This window comes from Eurytemora carolleeae, unplaced genomic scaffold, assembly GCF_000591075.1.
Source record: "Eurytemora carolleeae unplaced genomic scaffold, Eaff_2.0 scaffold1100, whole genome shotgun sequence".
Taxonomy (NCBI): domain Eukaryota; kingdom Metazoa; phylum Arthropoda; class Copepoda; order Calanoida; family Temoridae; genus Eurytemora; species Eurytemora carolleeae.
The window spans coordinates 89,216-115,880 of NW_019397047.1; the positions used below are offsets into that span (position 1 = coordinate 89,216).

At 32.9% G+C, this 26,665-nt stretch overlaps 4 protein-coding genes across 7 annotated transcripts; all 4 read left to right on the plus strand.

The window, feature by feature from the left end:
• Positions 1–8,456, plus strand: LOC111711404 (COP9 signalosome complex subunit 1). Its single transcript, XM_023485751.1, has 14 exons — positions 1–61; positions 722–814; positions 3,276–3,379; positions 3,905–4,090; positions 4,380–4,452; positions 4,920–5,011; positions 5,655–5,727; positions 6,244–6,383; positions 6,656–6,824; positions 7,127–7,222; positions 7,293–7,354; positions 7,550–7,682; positions 7,741–7,844; positions 8,097–8,456. The coding sequence occupies exons 1-14, from the start codon at positions 14–16 to the stop codon at positions 8,206–8,208; spliced, it is 1,485 nt and encodes a 494-aa protein (XP_023341519.1). The 5' UTR covers positions 1–13; the 3' UTR covers positions 8,209–8,456.
• On the plus strand, positions 8,455–17,658 carry LOC111711406 (protein tumorous imaginal discs, mitochondrial). Of its 4 annotated transcripts, XM_023485753.1 has the most exons (8): positions 8,488–8,580; positions 9,541–9,633; positions 9,901–9,958; positions 10,062–10,215; positions 10,746–10,873; positions 11,384–11,477; positions 13,421–13,521; positions 13,969–14,211. In XM_023485753.1, the coding sequence occupies exons 1-8, from the start codon at positions 8,556–8,558 to the stop codon at positions 14,132–14,134; spliced, it is 819 nt and encodes a 272-aa protein (XP_023341521.1). In that variant the 5' UTR covers positions 8,488–8,555; the 3' UTR covers positions 14,135–14,211. The 4 variants fall into 4 exon arrangements, with proteins under 4 accessions (XP_023341524.1, XP_023341521.1, XP_023341522.1 ...); XM_023485756.1 differs by lacking the exons at positions 9,901–9,958; positions 10,062–10,215; positions 10,746–10,873; ... (1 more) ...; positions 13,421–13,521; positions 13,969–14,211 and adding exons at positions 15,128–15,188; positions 15,667–15,746; positions 16,065–16,151; positions 16,879–16,960; positions 17,569–17,658 and having other exon boundaries at positions 8,455–8,580; XM_023485754.1 differs by lacking the exons at positions 13,421–13,521; positions 13,969–14,211 and adding an exon at positions 12,616–12,685.
• Positions 17,625–22,304, plus strand: LOC111711407 (uncharacterized). The gene is made up of 8 exons (XM_023485757.1): positions 17,625–17,714; positions 18,349–18,422; positions 19,021–19,099; positions 19,729–19,939; positions 20,316–20,421; positions 20,524–20,596; positions 21,099–21,206; positions 22,110–22,304. Exons 1-8 carry the CDS (start codon positions 17,679–17,681, stop codon positions 22,227–22,229), a joined length of 807 nt encoding a protein of 268 aa, XP_023341525.1. The 5' UTR covers positions 17,625–17,678; the 3' UTR covers positions 22,230–22,304.
• LOC111711405 (DNA repair protein RAD51 homolog 4) lies at positions 22,263–26,665 on the plus strand. Its single transcript, XM_023485752.1, has 8 exons — positions 22,263–22,429; positions 22,872–23,177; positions 23,318–23,409; positions 23,481–23,506; positions 23,611–23,711; positions 24,407–24,471; positions 26,038–26,100; positions 26,407–26,665. The coding sequence occupies exons 1-8, from the start codon at positions 22,286–22,288 to the stop codon at positions 26,540–26,542; spliced, it is 933 nt and encodes a 310-aa protein (XP_023341520.1). The 5' UTR covers positions 22,263–22,285; the 3' UTR covers positions 26,543–26,665.

Consider the following 26,665-nt stretch of genomic DNA (forward strand, 5'->3'; position numbering starts at 1 on the left):
AGATTGCAGAAAAATGCCTGGTGGAGTTCAGAATATGGCCGGGGCTCTGGAACCAATGCAGGTAAAATATGGTTATTTGTACATTTGTAACAAAAATAATGTTATCTCTGCCAATAATGAAAAAAAAAGCGAAAAACAGAAAAAGTTTTGTTAAGTAAAAAAGAGTTATTCTTTACATAAATACGATAAATATAAAAAAGATACAAAAACATTACATCTTGAATCGTTAAAATGTTTAGAATAGTAATCTTAGTTTGTCCGTATATTTGTTTGTATGACCGATCATAACTCAGGAACCATTTGACAGATTTGTCTCAAGGTTTGATTGTGGAATTTGTTAGAACCATGGGAATGTTGGTTTGAAAATTCTATCTTGAATGGGTTGAACTTTTATAGCGAAAATTAATTTAACACCATCCCTGCAAAGTTTACAATGCCTGATTTAAAACGATACCTTTGAAACCTTTATCTGGTCAAAAATGTGAAAGATAATGTCGTTTTTCTAGGTTTAAAAGTGTTAAATTTTCTTATTTGTTTTCCAACAGTAAAAATGGTTAAGTCACTTGTATAGAGAAACCATAAATAAAAATAGTTTTCAAAATTTTAAGTTTAAACTTGATCAGACAAAGCCTTTAAGGGTATCGTTGTGAATCTGTCATTGCCATCTTTGCATGGAGGGTCACTCTCATCAGATTTCAAGACAAGGTTGTCCACTGTCCAGGTTGATATGGGAGAGGAGAATGAGAATGATGTTGCAGGAGAAGAGAATGAAGAAGAACTATTCACCGTGGACAATCCGAGTCTGGATCTTGAAGTAAAAATTATTTTACTATTGAACATTTCTGGAATTTTAAATTTCAACTTTTGGATTAATTAACAGACCCAACCCTGCCTCCCTTCTCCATAGTTTTATTGCCAACTCACGTAAAACAATAGAAGAAAAAAGTTATTAATTAAAGGGAGTGTTCGCAAAAAATGAAAGGGGGTATATAGGCTTAATGCGATAAAAAAGCGCTTTTGATCGCTTCTAATCTTACTTCTATCTGTTGCGTCTATAAGGAGAAAATTGTTAAAAACAACTAATACCGAAGAACGCAGAATCCATACAAATTCAGAAAGAAGCAACATACGACTTAGACCATAAAAAAAATCTATTTAAGTTCAAACAAATCATTCAGATATTACACCCTATGGTCATCGATTATCTTTCGCCACATTTGTATATAGTTGATTTTTCATAAAATGTTTTAAATATTATGATCTGAGAGTTACTTATAAAAACATTTATTCCTGTTTCGAGGATTTTTGGTAATGAAGACGACATTTTCATATTTTCCAGGAATGTTCGAAAACAAGTTGGAAGCTAAATGTTATTTTAAAAAATAAAATCAAAACATATTATGAAAAATCAACTATATACAAATATGGCAAAAGATAGTCGATGACCATTATTATTATTATTAACAATCAACCTACAGACAACGTATTACGACCTGTAGGCTGGAACACATTGAAGATAGGGTTGAGCTCCGCCACTTTCCCTGGTCTATATGGGATCTAGTGGTTCAGATCTAGCCTGAATTTTTAGGATTCAGTGTGTATGCCAGATAAGCGTGGATACTAGGGGAGAAATAAAGGGGGTGCTTTGCAAGCACTTACAGGATATGGTACACACTTCCATTGATTGGTTCGTTGGTTGGTTTAAGTAATCCTGACCAGGGAAAGTTCAGTAATGAACCGGTAAATAAAACTTTTTAATTTATTGTACCTGCAAATTTGAATGTTCTTACTGGGATTGCCGTGATCGTCATTTCAATTCGCCAGGTGCCTTCATTCCATTTTGCCAATGAGTTAATTAAATACAGTCAGTAATACTGGAACACTTTAAATATACTTTTTAACTTATTAGTAGGGTGTAATATCTGAATGATTTGTTTGAAATTAAATAGATTGTTTTACGGTCTAAGTCGTATGTTGCTTCTTTCTGAATTTGTATGGATACTACGTTCTTCGGTATTAGTTGTTTTTAACAATTTTCTCCTTATAGACGCAACAGATAAGTAAGATCAGAAGCGATCAAAAGCGCTTTTTTATCGCATTAAGTCTATACCCCTTTCATTTTTCGCGAACACTCCCTTTAAGCAGGATAATTGATTGATGATGGATGAATTACTTGATTAGATTAATTATATTGATTGGTTAATTGATTAATTGTCTCTTCCGATTGTGTTGGATGAGGGGAGGAAGGCCAACCACATCAATCTCTAGTCCGAACCACATTCTTATCATTTTCTCGTCCGAACCACCTCGAAATCCTCTTCCTTTCAATATTATTTTTTTTAAGTGTCCGATCCTTGAAAATAAATACATTTTTTAAAAATATGGCGACGTTAGGGCATAAAAAATGACTAGAATAAAGTTTTCCAAGGATTTTGAGATGTTGGAATCTTCAAATCCACGAGAATGATGTCAAACATTATTTAGGTTAAAAATTGAATCTCTTCTGCCTCCAAAATGGATAACTTTCACAAATAAAAATTTACACCAAAGAATTCGCGTGAACATGTTCTTTAATCTTTCCATTTCAACCCATACAAAATAATTATTGATTTCTGATTTATTTACAAATAAGGTAGATTTGTTGTCCCCACTAAGAGATCACTACTGCCTGCCGCATGCTTAAAATTATAGAAAAATAATGTTCAATTTATATTATTCAAATCATTTGCTACAATTAATTGGTCACAACCCTATGAATTCAAACAGTATTTAATCAAATAAAAATTGTAAGTCATATCTCTAACCCAAATTCAGCTGGAATATTACAAAAAGTTGTTTACATCGAGTTTAAGAATGTTTTGTGGCATTTTCCGCGAAAGAAGGGGCTCTTTACAGACGCTTTTTTGTAGAACATGGTTTATGGAGCATTTTCATTTTTACACAAATCTAAAATTTAATTGGGAAAATTTGATATTTCATCTATGCCCTAACGTCGCCATATTTTTAAAAAATGTATTTATTTTCAAGGATCGGACACTTTAAACAAAATAATATTGAAAGGACGAGGATTTCGATGTGGTTCGGACTAGAAAATGAGGAGAATGTGGTTCGGACTAGAGATTGATGTGGTTGGCCTTCCTCCCCTCGTTAGATGGATTGGTAGATTGACTAAACAATTGATTGATTGATTTTGACTTCCTCATATTCTGGTCTGGATGTTGGATGGATTAATTGATTGATTGATTATCATCTAAACAATTGATTAATTGATTTAGACATATGCCTCCTCGTATTCTGGTCTTGCTAAACTACAACGTCTCCAGTTTATTGCAGAGCACTGCCCGCTTCTTAGAGCAGAAGCTCTTAAACTAGCGATAAGGTTAGTTTAAAAGAGACTGTAGACGTAATTATAGTTTAAAGGGACTGTAAACGTAATTTTAAGTGACGCTAAATAAATAGAGTTGCATGTGTGTATGAAACGAGACTCTTTAAAGCGTTTTCTCATCAAGAATGAATGAGATACCTTCTTCTAAATTTCATGTTACAATTAATCAGACGAATTTACAATCTAATTTTGCAAATATAATTGATTAAACGATAATCATTTATATTGCTGCCATTTCCTAATTGTGGTCTGCCTTTTTTAAGCATTTAAAATTGCCAGACGTCTGATTAACTGTCCATTAATTCCGGATCTTTCTGATAATGACAGCATAAGCAACTTTTTGATTTATTTATCAGAAAAGTGTTTAAAGGAAACCGTTGTAGCTTATGCTTCATTATAAATGGAGGTTCACTTGAGATTACAACATGACCGTTCCTTTAACTCTCTACATGTAGAACAAATCATTGGACTTCCTTTTTTAGAATTATCCAGTTCTACATAATTTTTCTAATATTTCAGTTGTGTAATAAACACATACAACACTGGTATTTACCAACGCCTCCACCGGAAGCTAGCAGAGTGCGTGGGCGGCGCAGCTAATGGAGCTGTGCCGGTTCTACCGGATATAGCCGTTGCAGCTGCTGACCACGGCTTGGCAGCTGCCGGGGCTGTTCCAGCACTGGATTTGAACTGGGTTGACTCAAGGTTGGTGTATTGCTTTTTTAACGTTTAAACTATTTGCATTAGAACAATATCTAAAAAGTACAAGATTGCTTTAATGTCGTCTTTCTATTCGAAAGCTTTTTTGTTTGTCTCAGTTCGGATTTGAAACTCTGACTCATAGAGAATGATTTCGTTTGAAGTTATAAAGATTTTAATATTTATATTTTTAAAATTATAAATATTTCGAATTTACAAAATATGTATCTGTAAAGTGTAAATAAATGGAAATGAAAGAAATTCGGTATAAGTTCAGTAAAGTATTCTTATTTAGGAATAAGAGTGCTCAGATGAAACTTGAAAAACTGGATAATGATCTGAAGAATTACAAATCCAACAGCATCAAGGCAAACTTTAGAGATAATATAAAATAATTCGTTTTTTGATATATCTACTGACAAGATACTTTAATGAGAAATTTTAAAACGTTGTTTTGGGATTATCAAAACGTGATCTGACAATTTTGTGTTCATCCAAAAATTGACGGAGATACCAACACATTTGACCAAATCCCTGCAGAGTATGATTTAATATAATTTGATTTGATTTGATCTGATCTGATCTGATCTGATTTGATTTGATTTGATCTGATTTGATTTGATTTGATTTGATTTGATTTGATTTGATTTGATTTGATTTGATTTGATTTGATTTGATTTGATTTGATTTGATTTGATTTGATAAAATGTTAAATACCTCAGACTATTTAAAATGTTCTTTATTTGGATAACTTATTTCAAAACCTAAGTCAATCTTAATTTGGTCTTAATGCCTGATTTAATAAACTAAGTCTTAATGATATTGATTAATCTAGGAGTCTATCCGACGTGGGCATGATGATCTTGGAGATCACTTCCTAGATTGCGGAGATCTAGGAAACGCACTGAAGTGCTACAGCAGAGCCAGGTATGGACACGGTACACCCTGCACGTAAACTGTACAGCACACCCTGTACGTACACTGTACAGTACACCCTGTACGTAAACTGTACAGTACACCCTGTACGTAAACTGTACAGTACACCCTGTACGTAAACTGTACGACCCTGTACGTAAACTGTACGGTACACCCTGTACGTAAACTTACAGTACACCCTGTACGTAAACTGTACAGTACACCCTGTACGTAAACATACAGTACACCCTGTACGGAAACTGTACAGTACACCCTGTACGTAAACTTACTGTACACCCTGTACGTAAACTTACTGTACACCCTGTACGTAAACTTACAGTACACCCTTTACGTAAACTGTACGGTACACCCTGTACGTAAACCGTACAGTACACCGTGTACTGTACGGTAAAATCAGTGCATAAACTGTACAGTGGGGACAGAAGTTAAAGATTTTTTATATAAAAAATTGTTGAAAATGTCGTTAGTGGTAGCAATTAGCAAACATAGATTAGAACTAAAATTCAGTTTCATGAAACTAAGACTAGGTCATGTGAAATGATTAAGATAAACTGACCTATACACAAAGAGACAGACTATGAAGATCAGTTGAACTACAGACTTAAGTTCCTACCTTAGATTTTGTTCTATTTAGGGATTACTGCACATCTGGACGACATGTTGTTAGCATGTGCGCAAATGTAATCAAGGTTTCAGTTTATCTTCAGGTAAACACATTTTGATTAACAATCGCCACTTTAGTTTTGTCATTTTAATGTTGTCAAAAAAATTTTATTTTATTTTTGAAAGTACGTGAATTTTGTGTTATAATGAAAAGTCAGCTTTCAAATTGAATGCAGTAATCAGCAAGCGAACTCTATTTTTGATTTGATTAAACTTCTATATTTTCAATAATAATAATTATTCATCTTAATGCATAGTGTCCTTTAATTTAAAAAAAATGTGTTTTTGATTCACAATATTTACTTTTTTACTAGCTCATGTCCCTAGTATCGGGTCATGAGGCCTCTAAGATTCCCAATGGTACCCTTTAAATGTTGGTCTAGATAAAAGTGGCATTTTATATTTCCATCTGATAAAATTAATAATTTGAAATTGTAGTTTCTCTAAAAATAGATTTTTAGATGAAAGTTATTTTAGAAAACAGTTATTTTATTTTTTACAATTTCTGATTGTTGAAGTTTTATTACAATCATCATGATATTGTAGTGTTTTTGTTCTAGAACTGGTCCCATGTGATGAGCTACGTGAACAAGGCTCTAGCTACTCCTGACCTGGCTGAACCAAACCAGAAGAACGTTGACCAGCCTGCTCTCATCACAAAACTCAAGTGCGCCGGAGGTCTCGCCGATCTTATGACGAGGTCAGTCAACTATAAAATTAAAGACTAAGTTTTTTAAAGGTTTTCATCAGTTTTGATTTTAGGATCTCTCTCTGATCCGATCCAATTGTAAAGCAAAAGTGATTTCTGTTCTTCTCTAACTAAATATACGAGTTCTTATTATTATTAGACTGATAATTTAATAATTTGCTTATACCAACCCAACTATTCTATTGATAAGGCTTTGGATACAATTCAAAAATTGTAAGAAATGTCATTACAGTAATAATATATTATTTTGGTTGTTTATCTAGGAAGTATAAAGCAGCGGCTCGACAGTTCCTGGAGGCCAACCTCGACTACTGCGACTGTCCCGACCTAATGTCGCCTCATAATGTCGCCATGTACGGGGGTTTGACCGCTCTGGCCACCTTTGACCGGGCCGAGCTCTTTAAGTTGGTCATTTCTTCTTCACAGTTTAAGGTAAGCCAATCAACAACAGCAACCCCTGAGAGAGAAAAGATCTAGATTAATTGAAATAATGCCTAGAGTAGAATGGAAGTAGGACAGCCCTTAAAGTTTGATTTAATATGATGTTTTGTACAGTGCGTGCCACTTCCGGTTGGAACTCATTTTAACGCCAAAATACATGCATAATAGTCGAAAGACCAATTAATGTTTTATGTGACTCTTTAAAAATGATTCCTTTAGAATTTTCCAAAAATCACTGTTTAAAGCAAATCTGTTTTTTAATAAAACAAAAATCATTTTATATATTTTTTCAGTTGTTCCTTGAACTTGAGCCGCAGTTAAGAGAAGTTATTCAGTGCTTCTATGATTCTAAATATGGCCAGTGTCTTAAGCTTCTTGACGAATTAAAGGTTTGAATCAAAATTTTGTCCTTGTACCTAGTTTTTTATTGACCAGATTTCAAATACCTTTTTTCTTTAGGACAATTTTCTTCTGGATATTTACCTTGCGCCACATGTTCAGACTCTTTTCTCTATGATCAGGTATTCGTCATAAAATATTATTTTTTTTTCTGAAAATCAAATAGTAATTATTCAGTTATTAATAGAAATTTATAATTCAATAAATGAAGATATTGATCAATCACTTCAGTTATGATAATGTATGTTAAGTAATAATAATTTATTATTATTTTTTGTTTGATTGATTATAAATATTTAATTAATATCTGATTGAAGAAACCGTGGTCTGGTGCAGTACTTTAGCCCCTACTTGTCTGCTGATCTGTTCAAGATGGCGGACAGTTTTAACACCAACGTGGCAAACCTAGAAGATGAACTTATGAAACTAATTCTAGATGGATCTATTCAGGTGAAAAAAATCAAAGGTTAATTTTCAATAATCAAATGTAATTGATTTGAACATTTAGGCGCGTATTGACTCCCATAACAAGGTTCTGTTGGCCCAAGATGTAGATCAGCGTAGTCAGACATTCGAGAAGGCAATAGAGACAGCAGACCTCTATACAAGAAGGTAAAGTAAAATATTTATTTATTTATGAAATATAACAAAAACTTACAAAGTTAAGTGTTTCAGGAGAAAATATTTAAAAACCTCTAAAATTAGAGGTTGTGGGAATATTTCCCCCCATTTAAAATTTACTGCCGAGTGTTCATAATACTTTGCGATAAGAAATGTCATTTAAATATCTGATACATTTATTTTAGCCAAATTATGGAAATAAAAAATTGGAGAATAATTTCAAAAATCTTGCATATTTTTCAGAGCGCGCAGCATAGTTCTACGATCTGCAATCCTGAAGGCAAATATAAGCGTGAAGTGCCAGGCCAGAGATCAGCAGGAACACGTGGGATTCAACAATGTTGCCGCGCAGTGATATGTGCACTTGTACTGTGCTCAAAGACCAAGTTTTGCCGCGGAGTGATTTGATGTAACCTATCATATGTTATTTACAAAACATTGTAATAGTTAATCAATGTAAGAAATTCTCAGGAAAGAAACCCGAAATTCTTGCTAAGAAAAATAAATAAAAGAAAGTTTTTCAGGACAGGAAACATCAGGAATGTACTTCTAACAACACTAAAAATAAACCTGGATAAATATGAAACCGTGAATTATTTCAGATATTAAGGATATGATGTTCTATGAGAATGAGTTTAGGAGATGATGGATTAGATCCTGGTGGTATCCTTGAGCAGTTTCGTCTTCTAGACCGAAGTCAGAATGGTACTACTTCAGTTCAAGTCAGGTCAGAGGCACGGTTGCAAGTAGTTTTTTCCTTTGAAACTTGCCAGTGTTTTATTATTATTAAATATGCACTCTTAAACATATTTTTAAGTCTTGAACTTTCAATTTTTATGTTTTATGTAATATGTACTTAACCTTATACTTGCCTACTTGTACATAACCTTTAAAACCTGTTATGTACAGACCTGAAAAATACCAAAAACGGATCTAAAGGCCATAAGTACCAACCCAAAACTGTGTAAAAAATGTGTGCTCTCCAAATACCAATCTTTACTGTTGAAAAAAAGATTATTAAAATTTCTATGTTTCTGCGTGGGTCATCACGTTTCAGCATATAAAAATGAAGAAAAAGTATTGTGAAAATACTTCTTTTGTTAAAACAAATATTAAATCTTTAAAAAATGTACATGAACTGGATCCGGAGCCATTTTTTTGTTGGGCGGATCTAGGATCCACGTCTAAATGAACTGAGTTTGAAAGAGAGGATATTAAGTACTGCTACTTTGTATGTACCGAGTTATGCACCCTGTTTTTTACGTTACACTGAACCTTGAACCTTTTTTTTAAGTACTGAACCTGTAAACTTGTTTCTTACAGCTGAACCTTAAACCTTGTTTAATGTGCTGAACCTGTAAACCTTGTTTTATGTACTGAACCTGTAAACCTTGTTTAATGTACTGAACCTGTAAACCTTGTTTAATGTGCTGAACCTGTAAACTTGTTTAATGTGCTGAACCTGTAAACCTTGTTTAATGTACTGAACCTGTAAACCTTGTTTAATGTGCTGAACCTGTAAACCTTGTTTTATGCACTGAAGCGTTTACCTTGTATTATGTAATGAACTTTATACCTTGTGATTTGTACTGAACCTTAAGCCAATTTAGGTTATCTTCTGAACCTTTAGACCTGGCTTTTATGCATCTAAAAAACTGTTTATCATGAACCTCGAAACCCGTTTCAGGTTTACAAACTTGTGCTGTAAACCGGTTTCTGTGCGGTGGTTGGACTACTCAGGTCAAGAGATACAGTATACCGTACTGCAATCCAGAGAACAGTAAGTTAGGGTTTTTTACTATGAATGAAATTTAAAAACATTATGAAATGTTTAGTGGGGCTAATCTATATGCTTGATCATTATAGACTGGCAGCTCTTCCTTTTTGTTTATACGGCTCATTTTTATCTTATTAAATTTTCAGCGTTTGGCGCATTTTTAAGAAAAGATTGTGGTTTTAGGCTCTGTTACTGCCACTTGTTATTAAAATCGTTAGCTTAGCATTGTAGTCTTAATGTATTATCAGGGTTGAATATTTCTTTTCTTAGGTTTAGCGGGAGGAAGAACAGGAATATTCAGCCCTGAATACTGGCCCACTCACGCTAGGAATTTCATGTTTTGCAAAGAAATTTTTTTTTTAGATTTATAGCTAGCAATTAAACTACCAATATTTTGTTAACCTTTGTGAGATGTAAAACAAAAATATCAGTTGCTTTATGTGTGGAATGCGGCAATCTTTAATAAGTGTACGCGGCTGTCAACTATCTCGTGGATTTCACAGCAGTCCAGGAACCAGTTTTCGTGTTGGGTCAACACATTTTGAAGAAGAAACTTTTTACGACAAACTAGAAATACATCCTCAGGTAGGAAAAGAGACTTGCTTTTATAAAAATCTTAAATCAATAAAGTGAAAATATTTTATATTAATCACCCAACAAACAAAACACAGGTTTTCAACGAGATTAGCATGATGGAGAACTGGTTGATAATTCACGTAATTAATTCACGGACCCTCCTTGTGTTATAGTCGTGGTAAATCTACTTTTCACAATCTTGAAGATTCCTCCTGTGTACAGCACGGGTAAAAAATGCGAAAATATTCTTTGAAAATTCTCGTCGTTATTTCACATGTTGTACATGTAGAAAAATAAACCAGTGCAAGATCTTGCATATTCCTATCGTGTTAAACTCGAGTAATGCAATGCCAGAATATTTATATTTTAATTCTCGTAATTATCACGTGTAATATATTTGAGATAATTCTATAGTTCATTTCTTGTCGTTTTTTCACATGTTGTGCCCGTAGCAAAGATACCAGTGCAAGCTCTCGCATATTCCCTTAACATGTTAATCATTAGTAATGGAATGCCAGAATATCTAGATTTTATTTCAGTCTACTTCGCGGGAAGTTAAAGAAGCCTTCTATAAACTATCTAAACGGTATCATCCGGATACAAATGCTGATAATGATGAGGCATTAAAGAAGTTTCAAAGTATGTCGGAGGCATATGAAGTTCTAAGGTAATTTAACTTTAAGTTCATAGTCAACTTTAAGGGCAAGACCTTGTAATCTAGATTTGTAATGCTTGATAAATCAAGGGAAAGCTTCTAGGGCATTATTATTTAATCTAGATTTTCAATGNCATATTCTGTTAAAGAGTGGGGTCCGGGGGGATGGGGTTTGACGCCTGTTAAAGGTTAACATATCAAGAAAAACTTTAAAGGCATTATTATTTATGTTATGCTTAATTTATCAAGAAAAAATTGAACAAATGTGTTGAAATCTATACTTTCAATGCTTGATCTATCAAAAAACATTTCAAATGGACTAGAAGAATATTTCAAGTAGCTTTAAAGGTTAGCGTTTCTGCGTTGCAACTTGCAAGTCACTTTTACAGAGAAACCAGAACTGAGTGAAAATGATCAATTTTCAAATAGAACAATAACTTAACTCATTTATTCTAAATCTGAAAAATGATGTTTTTTTAAATGAAACCCTTCTAAGTTAGTTTAAAGCGGTTAATATTCTAGTAATCCGGCGCAGCGTGCTAAATATGATAAAGGAGTGCTGGGCAGATCCAGTTCTGTGGCTGAAAGGGAACAGGCTTCACATTCATTTGATAAGGTTGGTGACAACAATAATGATAATAATAGTTATAGTTACAATAAAAATAAGATGATAACGATTTTTATGATGATAATGATGATAATGATGATAATGATGTTAATGATGATAATGATGTTAATGATGTTAATGATGATAATGATGATAATGATGATAATGATGATCGTGATGATAATGATGATAATGATGATAATGATGATAATGATGATAATGATGATAATGATGATAATGATGATCGTGATGATCGTGATGATAATGATGATAATGATATTAATGATGATAATGATGATAATGATGATAATGATGTTAATGATGATAATGATGATAATGATGATAATGATGACAATGATGACAATGATGACAATGATGACAATGATGACAATGATGACAATGATGATAATGATGATAATGATGATAATGATGATAATGATGATAATGATGATAATGATGATAATGATGATAATGATGATAATGATGATAATGATGATAATGATGACAATGATGACAATGATGACAATGATGACAATGATGACAATGATGATAATGATGATAATAATGATAATGATGATAATGATGATAATGATGATAATGATGATAATAATAATTACCAGCTGAAGTGCTCGGTGTTGCCCTTGGAATTTCAAAAAACGCTTCAGAGAAAAAAGTAATTTTGAAAATAAATTTGAACTGTTGTTGCAGGTCAGGGGTTTATGTTTTCCTGAAAATGATTTTTTTTTCAGAAGTTTGGTACAAATAATGTCTAGCGTTTTATTTGCTTAATTAGGGAAAATAAACAGTTTTTTTTGGGTGAAAAGTAAGAAAAAGGATGAAAAACTTCATGAACAAATTTTCATTTTGTTCCCCCAGATCTTCAAAATTGTTTTAATTATATACAGTGCACACCCCTGTAGTGTATAGAAAGTGTTCTATGGAACTAGATCTAGACGTGAGGGTAAACCTGGAGGATAAATATTCACCCTGTAATGTCTAGGAAGTGTTCTATGGAGCTAGATCTGGACGTGAGGGTAAACCTGGAGGATAAATATTCACCCTGTAATGTTTAGGAAGTGTTCTATGTGGCTAGATCTAGACGTGAGGGTAAACCTGGAGGATAAATATTCACCCCTGTAATGTTTAGGAAGTGTTCTATGGAGCTAGATCTGGTCGTGAGGGTAAACCTGGAGGATAAATATTCACCCCTGTAATGTCTAGGAAGTGTTCTATGGAGCTAGATCTGGTCGTGAGGGTAAACCTGGAGGATAAATATTCATCCCTGTAATGTCTAGGAAGTGTTCTATGGAGCTAGATCTGGACGTGAGGGTAAACCTGGAGGATAAATATTCAATATCCCTGTAATGTATAGGAAGTGTTCTTTGTAGCTAGATCTCCTCGTGAGGGTAAACCTGGAGGATAAATATTCATCCCTGTAATGTATAGGAAGTGTTCTTTGGAGCTAGATCTGGTCGTGAGGATAAACCTGGAGGATGAATATTCACCCTGTAATGTTTAGGAAGTGTTCTATGGAGCTCGATCTAGACGTGAGGGTAAACCTGGAGGATAAATATTCACCCTGTAATAGGAAGTGTTCTATGGAGATAGATCTAGACGTGAGGGTAAACCTGGAGGATAAATATTCACCCCTGTAATGTCTAGGAAGTGTTCTATGGAGTTAGATCTAGTCGTGAGGGTAAACCTGGAGGATAAATATTCACCCCTGTAATGTTTAGGAAGTGTTCTTTGGAGCTAGATCTGGACGTGAGGGTAAACCTGGAGGATAAATATTCACCCCAGTTATGTTTAGGAAGTGTTCTATGGAGCTAGATCTGGTCGTGAGGGTAAACCTGGGGGATAAATATTCACCCCTGTTTAGAAAGTGTTCTATGGAGCTAGATCTGGTCGTGAGGGTAAACCTGGAGGATAAATATTCACCCTGTAATGTCTAGGAAGTGTTCTATGGAGCTAGATCTGGTCGTGAGGGTAAACCAGGAGGATCTAAAGATCTAGATCAATATGTCAGTAATAGTAGAACAATTTCATTCAGGAAGCTTTTCAATCTTTTGTTTAATTGGCTGTTGAGTTTTTTACATCGAAATTGTTATTAAAGTTCAAAAAGTACAACAGGGTGTTCCGGAAAAAGTTTGAGGTCAGTGAAGCGAAGGTTTAAAAAACTCTTAGTTTCTGTTTGTTGATTTTTTAATGGAACTAAAAAGGAAGCTCTTTTTCTCCCAGGTAAATTTAGACGTCAATAGGATAATTTTGCGCACTGCAAAGCCCCCTGTTTTGATTGTTAATTAAACCCCCTCCAAAGTTCAAATATATATATAGGTCTTTAAGAAAATGGAAAACCCCAATACCAATAAAACCATTCTGATGTTACTTCTTCAAGTATTGATTCTTTGAACCTGAAAAATCTTTCTCAGATTTATTGGAACCAAACAAATAATTTAACAAACAGAAAATGCTTTTAATGATTGTATGCTTTGTACAGGAGAAAACAAGAATTTAAGAAGAAGGTATCAACTGGTACCTCCAGTGGCGGGGTCAGGAGCACCATGAATCAATCCACACACGCCAATGCCAAGCTTGATAGTGGAATTTTTAATGTTTTTGCAATGGGATTCGTTTTTATAGGATTCCTTATTTTTCTTCTGAGATGATGATTTTTTTATGACCCAGTGCTCTGTTATAGATGCTAGACTATTCAGAATAAAGTAGAAATAAATATAAAAATTCATTTACTTAAGGGAGTATTTGCGAAAAATGAAAGGGGGTATAGGCTTAATGCGATAAAAAAGCGCTTTTGATCGCAACTACTCTACTATTTGTTGCGTCTATAAGGAGAAAATTATTTAAGACGTCTCATACCGAAGAACGTAGCGCCCATACAAAATGAGAAAATTGCAACATACGACTTAGACCGTAAAAAAAATCAATTAAATTTCAAACAAATCATTCAGATATTAAAACCTATAGTCCTCGATTATCTTTCGCCACATTTGTATATAGCGCTTTTTTATCGCATTAAGCCTATACCCACTTTCATTTTTTTGCGAACACTCCCTTTAGTTGTTAACAATAATGTGACGTCAGACTCTTTTCGTTATTTTAAGAAAACTTTCATTTGAAGAAAGGCATGCCTGATTCACAACTGTTCTTTTCAAACTATTATCAATAACTTGGAAATTCGGTGTTTTCTAACAAAAATGTTTTTATAAGTTACTTTATCAGAGAAACCACAAATTAAAAACCGTTTTTTAAACATTGATAAATAATTTAACCTTGATCAGACAGATGTTATAAAGCCACTGATGTGAATCTGACATGCCAGTCTATAAATAGTGAGCCACTTGAATAAGTCTACAGTCTCTTTAAATGATAATAATTAGGATTATGATGTTGTTCTGATTTATATTTACTTCTGGTTTCGATTAAAAAAGATAACAATAGATTGCATGAATATGGGATGAATTCCTATAAAGATGGAATTGTGAAGAATAAACCGGAGCAAAATAAGTTCATTATCATTATCATTATCAATGAAGAGTTACTCCCAGCCGATATTAGGTTTGAGGATCTTGTAATTTTACAGAGTTGAGTGATCAAGCATATAGAGATATTGTTGATATATTTTAATTCTAGAATATTATTAGATACAATGTGACAACCTTTCTGACGCATCCTTGGGTCTTCTACAATTATCAGACAGACGAGGTACTTAAAGAGATTGTATACAAAACATTAATTGAGGAATTAGCCATCATTATAACATTTTTTTCGTATTTTTTTATGGTTTAGAGTTCTTGATTTCTAAGGGTCTTTGTAATTCTTTCTTAAAAGCAATTTTACCTTTGTAATTTTTGCTTCTTAAGCCACCAAGTCCTGCTGAGTGCTGACCAACAAACGATTTTCTCTACTTTTTTTGTTAAATTATGGAATTTTCAAAAACCGTAAATTTTTTTTGATGCAAAATTTTTCAATTTTTGAACGTCTACAAACCTTAATATGAGTTGTCACAAAAAAAAAATTGACCCAATCGGTTCAGCCGTTTTGACGTTGGAGTTGTTGGTTAAGGTTTACAAATATGATTAAATTCAATGCATCTCCTATCATAAAAATTAAAAAAACCTTTTCAATTGTATAAGATTCGTTAAGTTAAAAAACGTTCTTAATCTATTTTGATTGTGATTAGAAAAGAGCTGTACAAGTGGCTGGAGCCAGAGTCTGCTGTTTTGAAGCTCATAGATTTCTTTCCTTGAACTCTGGACTTAGGTAATAATTACGTTCACGGTTTCTTTTCTTTTCTGACGGTTCAGAAACCATTCCTTGGGTCATTAAAAGTTGGACTGGTTCTGCCGTTTTGACTTCGGATCAAAAAGAGGGATTTTTCTACTAGGGTCGTACACACTATACAGGCATCTTTCATGGAAGCTTTTTTTTCTTGGACGGCTCAGCACACGTTTGGACCTAAAACCTCACAGGAAAACAATAATTTTACTTATCCACGGAGGAGGAGATTGAGCAAAACCCCTCTGTGTACGCCTCTGTTATGTAATATATTGGTTATTGTACAGTGTATTTATTGTTCAGGAATACTGACCGTGCTCGTATTCTGGAGGGATCCCAACTAATCAATGTGCCCATAGTCCCGTCTATTTATCCAGTTCATTCGCTTAGGTAAAAATAAGATTATTTTGCCCTTTTGTCGACTATCTGATCTGGGGTCATATAAAGTTATTGGGGTCATAAAAAGTCGTTGGGGTCATCTAAGGTCATTGGATTCATCTAAACTCATTATATTCATCTTGGGGAATTAAAGTCGGGGTCATCTTAGGTCATTGAGGTCATCATTGTAGGCCATATGGGTCATCTTGAAATATTTGGGTCTTCAAAGGTTATTTTGGGTCATCATAGGTCATAATATTGGTCATCCGGTCATTTTTGACCAGCAAATGGGATTCGTCCCACACTTAGATGTTTTATCTGAAGAACAGGACAAGCTTTCTTCTTTTTCTTCTCGCTTAATAAGGTTATGTTAGTTGATCTGTGGTCATCTAAGAATAACTGGAATCATTTTGATTTTTCTTGAAATTTTGTTGGTCGTCTTACATCATTTTTACTTATTTAAACGTTCATTAAACTATCAAAGATGTTTTTTTTAATTATAAAGCCTAAGCACTGCAAACCAGGCAGAAGGTCATTACTGCTACGACTTTGTGACATCGTAGCTCATCTAGTTTTTACGTTCAGTATTAAAAAGCAAATTTTCCGGTTACATATTAGAAATTCAAAACGTTTTTATTCTTCTTAACTGCTGTTTAACGAGAGGAGTTATGGTTAAAATTTTTTAGATTTTAATACTTCATGCAATTTACATTAGGTTAACTTGGAATTTTTACTACAGGTTGTTGGTGATAAGTCGAGTTGTCAACCTGGTAAGAAATAAAGACGACATTCAAGAGTTAGAATTGCCAGACACAATCAAGGTTCGAATCTAGCCCTGGAGTGAACAAAGAATTGTTTTTTATTAAAGCGACTGCAGACTAAAGTTAAATGCCCGTTTTACACCCTTCGGCCTTGAACCCTTCATTTATGTGAATAACAATAAAAAGACCTAGTGTAGTCATTTATCTATGTCAAAACAAAATAAGTAATGTATTTTTTCCACCTTGCTTTTGCTGCGTAAATACAAAGCAAAAGTTAGGAAGTCCCTTGAAATATACAAAAGTTGCAATTACAGGATTACCCACAAAGGATGAGACTGTAAAGACGACCCAAATCTCTAAAAAATATGAAGATTTGAAGCTTGATTTTTAGTTTCTGCATTCAATTGAGTATTTTGAGGGGTTACTAAATTGTCAAGTACAGAAATTAGCCAGTTATTGCCTATAAGGAACCCTCACTGCAAGAAATCGGACCAAACTAATACCGTACAATCGTTTCTGAAGTCTCATCCTTTGTGGGTTACCCTGTATTAGACATTGAATTGAACCAGGATAATATTAGTTTTAAATTGCTTTAAAAGGGTAAAGTTTATAAGCCTTTTTTTCTTTTTTTTCTTCTTTTTTATTATCAAGGGTTCTGATTTGAATAGACAGATATTGAAGTCTTATATAGAAGACGACATCGCCAACAATAGCAGGCCATATTTTGGAGGCCATTTTGATTTTGAATATGTAAAATACAAAAAATCAAAAATCAATCATGGTCTCTGAGCTCATTGGGAATGACAATGCAGAGGTAGGATTAAAGCTTAACGCCATACATAAACCGTTAAAAAGTATTTAAAAATATTATGTTGCCAAATATAAAGTCAATATTTAAAGTATTATATTTGGGTATATAGATACAAATTAATGGAAATTACCTTTCATAGATAATTTGCCTTAATTTCTGTTTGAAGTAAAAAAAATTCTTTTAATAATACAATACAAAATAAACATCTTAATTATATTTTGGTCCCTCCTCATATAATTTAATATAATGGTTTGGCTTTTTCGCGGCCATCTTCTATTTTAACTTTTGATTGTGGCTCTATCTGTGAGCATCTTCTCTTTGTACAATATAAAACAAAAACAAACAAAAAAAGTTCGCAGATTTCACAATATTTTTTCCTGGATTTTCAAAATCTTACACAAAAACAAAAATTTTTGGGAACAACTTTTTGAAATTCTGATTTTCTATAAACCTTTCCTGGTTTCATGTGAGGTGTCACAGGGCCCAATCGGTTCAGCATTTTTGACGTTTATTGGATACAAACAATCAGACAGACAAACAAGCAAAAAATTACAAATAGATAGTGGCAAAATAATTAAATTCAGCATTTCTAAATACTCGAAAATGTGAATACTACATTTGCTCTCTTGTATTTTAGGTGAAGTTCTCCTTCTACTATTGTGTATTCAGTTTCCTATCAAGTGGAATTCTGGTTCTAGTCTTCGTGCTCTGGTAGGGTCAAATTAAACAGTGAAAATATAACCTAATGGGATTGTAGGTGTAATTTTAACTGATCCTCCATGAACAGATGACATAGTCTAATTCACAACGGTACCATTTAAAGCTTTGTCTGATCAATAGCATTGAAGATATCGACATATTTCTATCTTAAAAAGGGTTAAATTCTAATAATTTTCCCATTACTGAATCTACAAAGCTGTTAAGAGTACCGTTGTGAATTGAACATTTTATTGTTTAAATGAGAGGTCCCTTGAAATTACGTCTAGAGTTCCCTTAAAATGGTTTTTTTTAGATTGTTGTTTGTTTTTATTTTGAAAAGGGAAAAGGTAAAAAAGCTTTTAGTGATTTTCTACTGTTAATTTCATTAAACAATTAAAAATTTAAAATTCGGTGATGGTGATGGACCAAACCTCTGTAGAGTAAAAAAGTAGATGTTAGTTCCACATTTATTGAAAATATATTTCGGTCTGGGTTGACCCTCGTCAGCTCTTGAGATTGTTTCTTCACAAAGATTAAAAACAAACAAATTTAATCATAGTTCATTCCATACCCCTGTTCCCTTTTACCTAAACGGTCCCTTTTTTATCAGTGAGGGGGTTTCTGCATTTGGAAATATACTCCACAGTCCTCAGTTTCTCCTAGGTGCAGCTCTCTTCAAATTCCTTAAGGTTAGATTATTTATGTCAAGTTTTAATAATGGAAAATTAAATGATTTTAAAGTTTAATATATTTTTTTCTCTTAATTTTGGGTTTCCTTGTTTGTAAGACAACGCTTCTACTATTGCATTTAAGGGTCTGATGAGTGTCGATGTAATTTCAAGTGATCCTTTTCAGAGTTGCATGTCCGATTGACAGCAGTACTCCATATACCTTTATCTTTGTATAAATAATGGAAGGCACTGTGATTTAAAGGGCTCAAGCAAAAATCGATGAAAATGTTGCCAATCTTCTTAAACACCAAAGCTTACAACAAGTGGTTTATGGTACTAAAATGTACATGTAAAGGGCTACAGAAAAGCATTAGTGAGTTAGAGCGGTAAAATCAAAGCCCTGGGCTTTGCGACACTTCAAATTCGACCCTCTCTAAAAAATTGACGAGATTTTTATAAGCAGACTAAATCTATGTGAAGGATAGGACAGAATGTATTTCTTTTTGAAGTAGAAGAATGGCGACATTGTTATCAAGTTGAAAGGGTACCGTTGTGAATCGGGCGTGTTACATCGAACATAAAGGGTTACTTGAAATACTGTCAGTCGTCCCTTCAAGTTTTATAAATAAATCTTATTTTTCTCTCAGGTTTGGCTCTCCAAACAACTTACAGGACACTCGGGTAGTTTACGCCTGATCTGGGGCCCTATCCACGATACTAAACCTATCAGGGGCCCTTTCCTCCGGAAGGTTTGGATCAAAGGATCCAGGTTTCTACAATCCCTGACTCCTGTCCTGCATCTTCTCAAGGGGGTTCTTGTTCTCATCCTTTCCTGGGCCTTCCTTACATACGTCACAGGTATCTACAGTTGAAGTTGTACAGTGTACAGCTATAAAACTAAGTTCTTGTATTGTACAGTTGTACAGTTGTATAGTTGTACAGTTTTACAGTTTTACAGTTTTACAGTTTTACAGTTGTACAGTTTTTCCAGTTGACAGTTGCACTGTTTAATGTTTATAAGTTGTACCGATGTACATTCTTACAGTGGAAAATTCTTAAGTTGTACAGTTGTAAAGTAGTACAGTTGTACAGTTTTAAAGCTGTACAGTCGTATATTTTTACAGTCGTACAGTGGTCCAGTGGTACAGTGGTACAATTGTACATCTGTAGTTGTAGTTACAAAACAATAAAGTATTGTTTGATAATGAAAGTTAAAAGATTTATCTACTTTTAGTTTGTTTTGGTGCACCAGTCAGCACTCATTGGCAAGAAACTGGATCCTTCGCCGCCCTTCTTGTTCTACTATCAACCTATCCAATACTACTTACTAAAGGAACTAGGTATAAACATGAACCTGGAGCATGGTCTTCTTGTTCTTGGAGGGTCACTTGAAATTACGTTAACGGTCCCTTTAAAGTTAAATATTTTTTATATTTTTTTAGTTTTGAGTCCTTGAAGCAGGTTCTTCTACAAGAAGAAGTCCCAAGGCTTTCTTTCTCTTCCTTTCCTTTACAGGTACTAACTACAGGGTTTTTTTATTCAAATTTTTACTTATTCAATTTGGCGTAAGCACATTTTATGGATCGGGCTCAATAAATTCTATATATTTTAAAGTTATTTCAGAAATTTTATGAAATTGAAAAAATGAATTTTCATATGAGATTAAAAAAACAGTAAGATCTGGTCCCTTTTATACATTAATAGAATTTATAAATATGAATTTTTATAAGACATTAATAAAAACTCAAAGATCCAGGCCATTTTAGATATTTTATAGGATTGAAAAATATGAATTTTTATATGACATTAAATTTAAAACCTCAAGTACAAAGAGGAATTGAAACGCCTCTTTTTACACCTCATTATTTGATTTGATACAAAGGGATTTCATTTTTCCATAACTCATCATTCATGAAATTATTCTATATGATTTCCAAAAAAAACATGCACATCCATAAGTAAAAAAAAAGAATATTAGAAAATTCTTCAAAATTTATTTTATTTAAATTTTTTTTAGAGATCACCGCCCTTGGATACCTGTCTGTACTATAACACCCTCTTCAGTCTAGTTGGGGCGTGGCTGGGGGCGTTCCCAATACCCTTGGACTGGGACAGAGATTGGCAGGTTTGTTGTTTTTGGTTAATTTAGATATTAACCGATTTTTTTAATGATGAAAGTTTACACATTTTTTTTGTTCATTATTAACAAGTTATTTATACAATTATTTACTTTATAAATCATTTTTATATTTTAATATTTTATATTTGTAAAGAATTTTGTTGCGACTTATAGTGTGAACCAAAGTTACCCAGATTTAACAGAAACAACCGCATTTCCCTATATTGGGATTCTATCAAAGGATTGATTATTCCTCTTAAAATTTAGTTTTCTAATCCCTATATCTTTTTAACCTGATGGTGTAAACTTCAATGTTTGTTCTTAGGTTTGCGCCATCAGGTTGTTAAGATATAAGGATCAGAAAATTAAAGTTTAATGCGAGCAATCACTTAACAGTTCCTTTAAAAACGATATTTTATTAATACGCTATGATTTTTATTTTCAAGTTTCAAGTTTCACTTCTATAAATAATTGTTTTAAAAGCATACAAATTTCTTTCTTTTCTTGAGTTTGAACCATTAAGATTTGCTTTTGCTCTTCTTATACAGGGTGAGTCAAAAAAATCTCATTTTGACAAATATGCATAATATTTTTTTATTTTTTTTTAAAGGCAATCTGATAGACCCTTTAGAAAAATTCAAAAAGTTCATGCACATTTGTGAAAATTGAGATTACCAAGAAAAAATGCTTTATTATATGCAAGATCTCTTGATTCACCCTTTTTTACTCACCCTATACATTCAAAAGTTATTAGCTTTGTATGATGGCAATTATCAGGTGATTGGAATGAGTTAGATATATTCTTTGTCAAATTTCATGACTTGACCAATGAGATGGATTAGATAGGTCTTGCTTTTTTTCTGTATAAATTGGATTGTATGGATTATGTTACTAATATTTATTGTTCAGGTTTGGCCTATATCCTGCTGTCTGGGTGCTGTGATAGGGTCCATTCTCTCAAATCTTATTGGAGCTACAACCCTTTGCAGCCGAGTTGTTAAGCTGTCCTCTAAGAGAAAATATATTTAGACAAAAAAAACTTTATAAAGTGATAAACACTTAATCTAGTGATATAACTGCATTTAATGGATCTTAGTGAGATAACCCATCCTGCCCTGACCCCTGCTAGGGTCAAAACATTGGCCCAATTCCAGATAGAAACCCTGGCTGACCTACTCAGTAACCCAGCAGAGTCTATTGCCCGAATTCTCAACATCTCTTATACTCAGGTGCTGGTTTGTAAGAGTTGAAACAAGGTTGTAGTAGATGGTTGGTTGTACTTGTAGATTGTACAATATTTAAGTAATAGTAATAATAATTTTAATAATCGCTGTCAATCCTTCAATTTTTAGATTTCAGGCTTGAGCTGCCGTCCATTTAAGTTAGGGTAAATTTCATACCAGCTAGTAGGTAGTAATATTGCATCTTTTATCATTGTCATTTTGTCATTGTCATTTTGTCATTGAACAACTGTAAATTAATTTTTGTTCTTTTGCGGTTATATTTGAGGAGGGCTCGGTCTTGATTTCTACGAAATAAAGGTTGATGTTTATTTATTTATTTTCTTATGGTATCTATAATAGTAGCTATAGAAGGGATTAACTAATTTTTTGTATTAGTTTATTGGATATTTTCAGAAATTAACTTGTTTTAAATTATTTTTCTCAATAGGCTGTAGAATTGGTTGACATGCTTTTCCGCGACTTCGCCCCATTTCCTGTCATGTGTGTAGAACTGTACCAGAACCAAGTAAAGACAGAATGTGTTATCAAAACCGGTTCTGCCCTGGACAGCCTGCTGGCTGGCGGGTTTAAAACCGGTTCTGTGTACGAGGTGTACGGTCTGCCTGGTGTGGGTAAAAGTCAGCTGTGCATGACTATAGCAGTCAGCTGTTCACTGGAGCACGGAAAACAAAGTGTACTGTATATCGACACAAAAAATGATCTCTCTGCAGAACGGATGCTGGAAATCCTTCAGGAACTAAAATATCCTTGTTTTTTCTCATAACTTAGTTTTCTTAATGGTTTCCTGACATATCATAGATTGGCATTTTATAGATAACAAAATCATAGATAGGACATTACTCAAGTACAGGATTATTTGATGGTTGAATACAGGCTAGAACTGGATCTCCTACAAACCTTTCCCTTCTTTCTTCAATCCATGTTGGAAAATTATTCTGCACAGATACTATAATCAACACTTTAAGGTATGCCGTCATTTGAATAATAAACATGCATAATTAGGAAAGAACTTGAAAGTTTATCATTTTTGTTTTAGTAATGTTGTTTCAAGTTTTCCTACAGGAAAGATTACTTACTATTGATGAAAACCTTCTTAAAATTTATTTTTTCAATAAGCTGTAATTTTTTAATATTCTGGATATAAATAAGTAACCTTGAAACCGTAGACATGAAAGAACTCAAATTAATTATCCTTGACAATCTCTTCTCTCCAGTCCGCCATCTTGTTGATGATGAAATAACCGCGGCATTTTCTGCTGCCACACAGGTGAGCCGTGCACACGATCTCATTTCTCAAAAACATATTTATAATATATTAAAAATAAAGATCAATTAAAATATTTATAAGAACATATCAAGAGTAAAGATTAATTAAAACATATTTATATTATTTATACAAGATTAAATATGACTGAAAATCCTATATATAAGAACATATTAAGAATAGAGATCAATTAAAACATATCAAGATTAAATATGACTAAAAATCACAATTATTATAACTTACCAGGAATAAAAATCATATTTATAATAACATAACAAGAATAAAATCAATTAAAACATATCAATACTAAATATGAATGAAAATCACAATTATAATAACATACCAGGAATAAAAATCATATTCATAATAACATAACTAGTTTAAAGTTGATTGATTACATATCTATAATAATGGTGACTGGAAAATATATTTATAAAATATCTGGAGTAAATATTGCTAAAACATATTATTCCCTGTATACCAAGCGACGTTAGTGCTGTGACACTGACATCAAATGACATTATTTTGATGTAATTTGAAATCCCTTTTTATAAAGACTATTTTTTACGTTTTTTTAAATATTTTTTTTACATTTTGTTTTTAACATTTTCCCCATAACAAACACTATTTTCTCTTCTATACTTCCAGTTAATTAAAAATAAATTGGTTCAATATATATTTATAAAAGTTTATTCTAGATTACTCAGTTACTTTTACAAATATGTCGGAAGGGTGTGTGCATTGTGACTGTAAATAGTTCAAGGTAAAACTTTGGGGAACAATATACAGTCAATCCCCAGATACATTGATACATAGCAAGAGCTTTTTTTTATGATGTATTCTCAACATTGTTAAAATGGTGCTATGGAAACGCCTCAACACGGAAACGTCTCAACACGGAAATGCCTCAAAAAAAAGCGGAAACCCCTCAAAAACCGGTTTTTTTGAGACGTTTCCGCAATTTCTGCAAGAAAAACGGAAATCCCTCAAAACCCAGTTTTTGAGGGGTTTCCTCTTTATTTTGAGGCGTTTCCTAAAATTTNGTTTTGAGGGATTTCCCAAAAAAAAACGGAAATTCCTCAAAACCGGTTTTTGAGGCATTTCCGCGTTGAGACGTTTCCGTGTTGAGGCATTTCCATAGCACCGTTAAAATCAAATGCCACGAAAAGAACTAATATATAGTAAGCAAGTAAGTAAGTAGGTAAGTAAATAAGATTTATTAGAGATAAATCCAGATCATTATACATATTATAATATGATTAACATTCTCATAGGAATATAATTGAATATATCATGGGTTTTATCACAGAATAAGATAAGGTTATATCATAGGAAGTTTAATTTTCTCTGCATATAGGGAATAGCAGATTTTCTGTATTTCTCCGTTCTAGCATAGTTGACAGCAAATAGTTCAACGTTCCGTAGCTGGTGGTTGTGAGTGATTGGGTCTACCGGGAATAGGACAGAATGCCTTTAAGATTTTAGACATTTTTTAGCAAAAGATGATCAAAGTTTCTCTCTCCTAATCCTTAAGGTTCTAGTTTCAGAAATACATACATTGCAGTTCTCAATACATCAGGGCTATTAGTTAACCTTGAAATAAAAAGGTAGTTTGTTAAGAATTATAAAAAAAATTTGGACACTCTACAATGATATTTGGATATATTTTTATAAACCATATTTAACTCTTTAAACCTGCTCATTGAAGCTGCGAACATCTCTTCATGTGCAGAACAATGATCAAGCATAACAGCAGTCAATAACTTTTAAATACATTTCAAGACGACATTTAATATGCTCTTGCTATGTATCCTTATATCTGAAATTGGCTGTAAAACTAAAAAATATTTTTTGTTCTTTTTGGATTTAAATGACATTTGATATTTTGAAAATGTATGTACTCAAGAAGTCAATTGAATATCTATCTATATACTATGCATGTCTGGTTGCCTGTTTGTTTGTTTGTAATTGTATCCAATAAAGATCAAAACGGCTAAACCGATTGGGCCGTAATTTTTTGTGTGACTTTACTGACCTGGGAAAGTTATAGATGATCAAATATCAAAATTTTGCCTCCAACAAAATTCGATTGTCATAAAATTTTGAAAATCCACGAAATTTGTTTCATAAAATCCACGAAGATTTTTTTTTTTTTTTTTTTTTTGAGTAGTATCTATTAGTTGTAAGATAAATGCCATTTTTATGAAGTACAGTATAGTATAGTATTTTGTACATTGTACATTGTACATTGTACACTTCAATCTACATTGTTTAATACAATAAACTGTACAGTATAGATAGTACAATATTTAAACTGTACACTGTACAGGTTGCAAGATGAGGAGAGTTTGCCCTCCTTAGGAAAACTGTGGGCAAGTCTGCCAGATGTTAGGAATTCAGCTAAATATTAAACCTCAAACTTTTTATTAAACATTAAGAATTGAGAACAAAGAAGTTTCATCATTTTTTTGCTTTTTCCCACTATTGCGGACTTATTTAAAGGTTTCCAATATACAAGTCAATGTTTGTGGGTTTCAACAAAAATCTAATTTCTACTTTTTATTTTAGATAAACTTTTCATTCTTTGTGTCTTACCGTCAGAAAGATGTCGGTGATGTTATAAGAAGAACAAATATTAAGGGCTTGGGCAAAATAGTCATGGAAAATTGAATTAATCATAATTCAGCTGATTGTTCAGGTTAAATATGGATTTTGTTACTTCTGACTCTCATCAAAATTTCCCTCAAGACCAAAAACGAAAAATAACTGTTGTGAAAGGAAGTTTGGATAAGCCCATTTGTGATTTTATTATCGATAGTTCAGGGGTATCATAATGTGCACAATGTTTTTTTTTTCATGCAGCAATATTTTGTAATCAAATTTTATTTCATTCACGATTTGTATGCTATGTTATGTATTTTTTGTCCTTAAGTAATATGCTGTTATGTTGTTTCAGA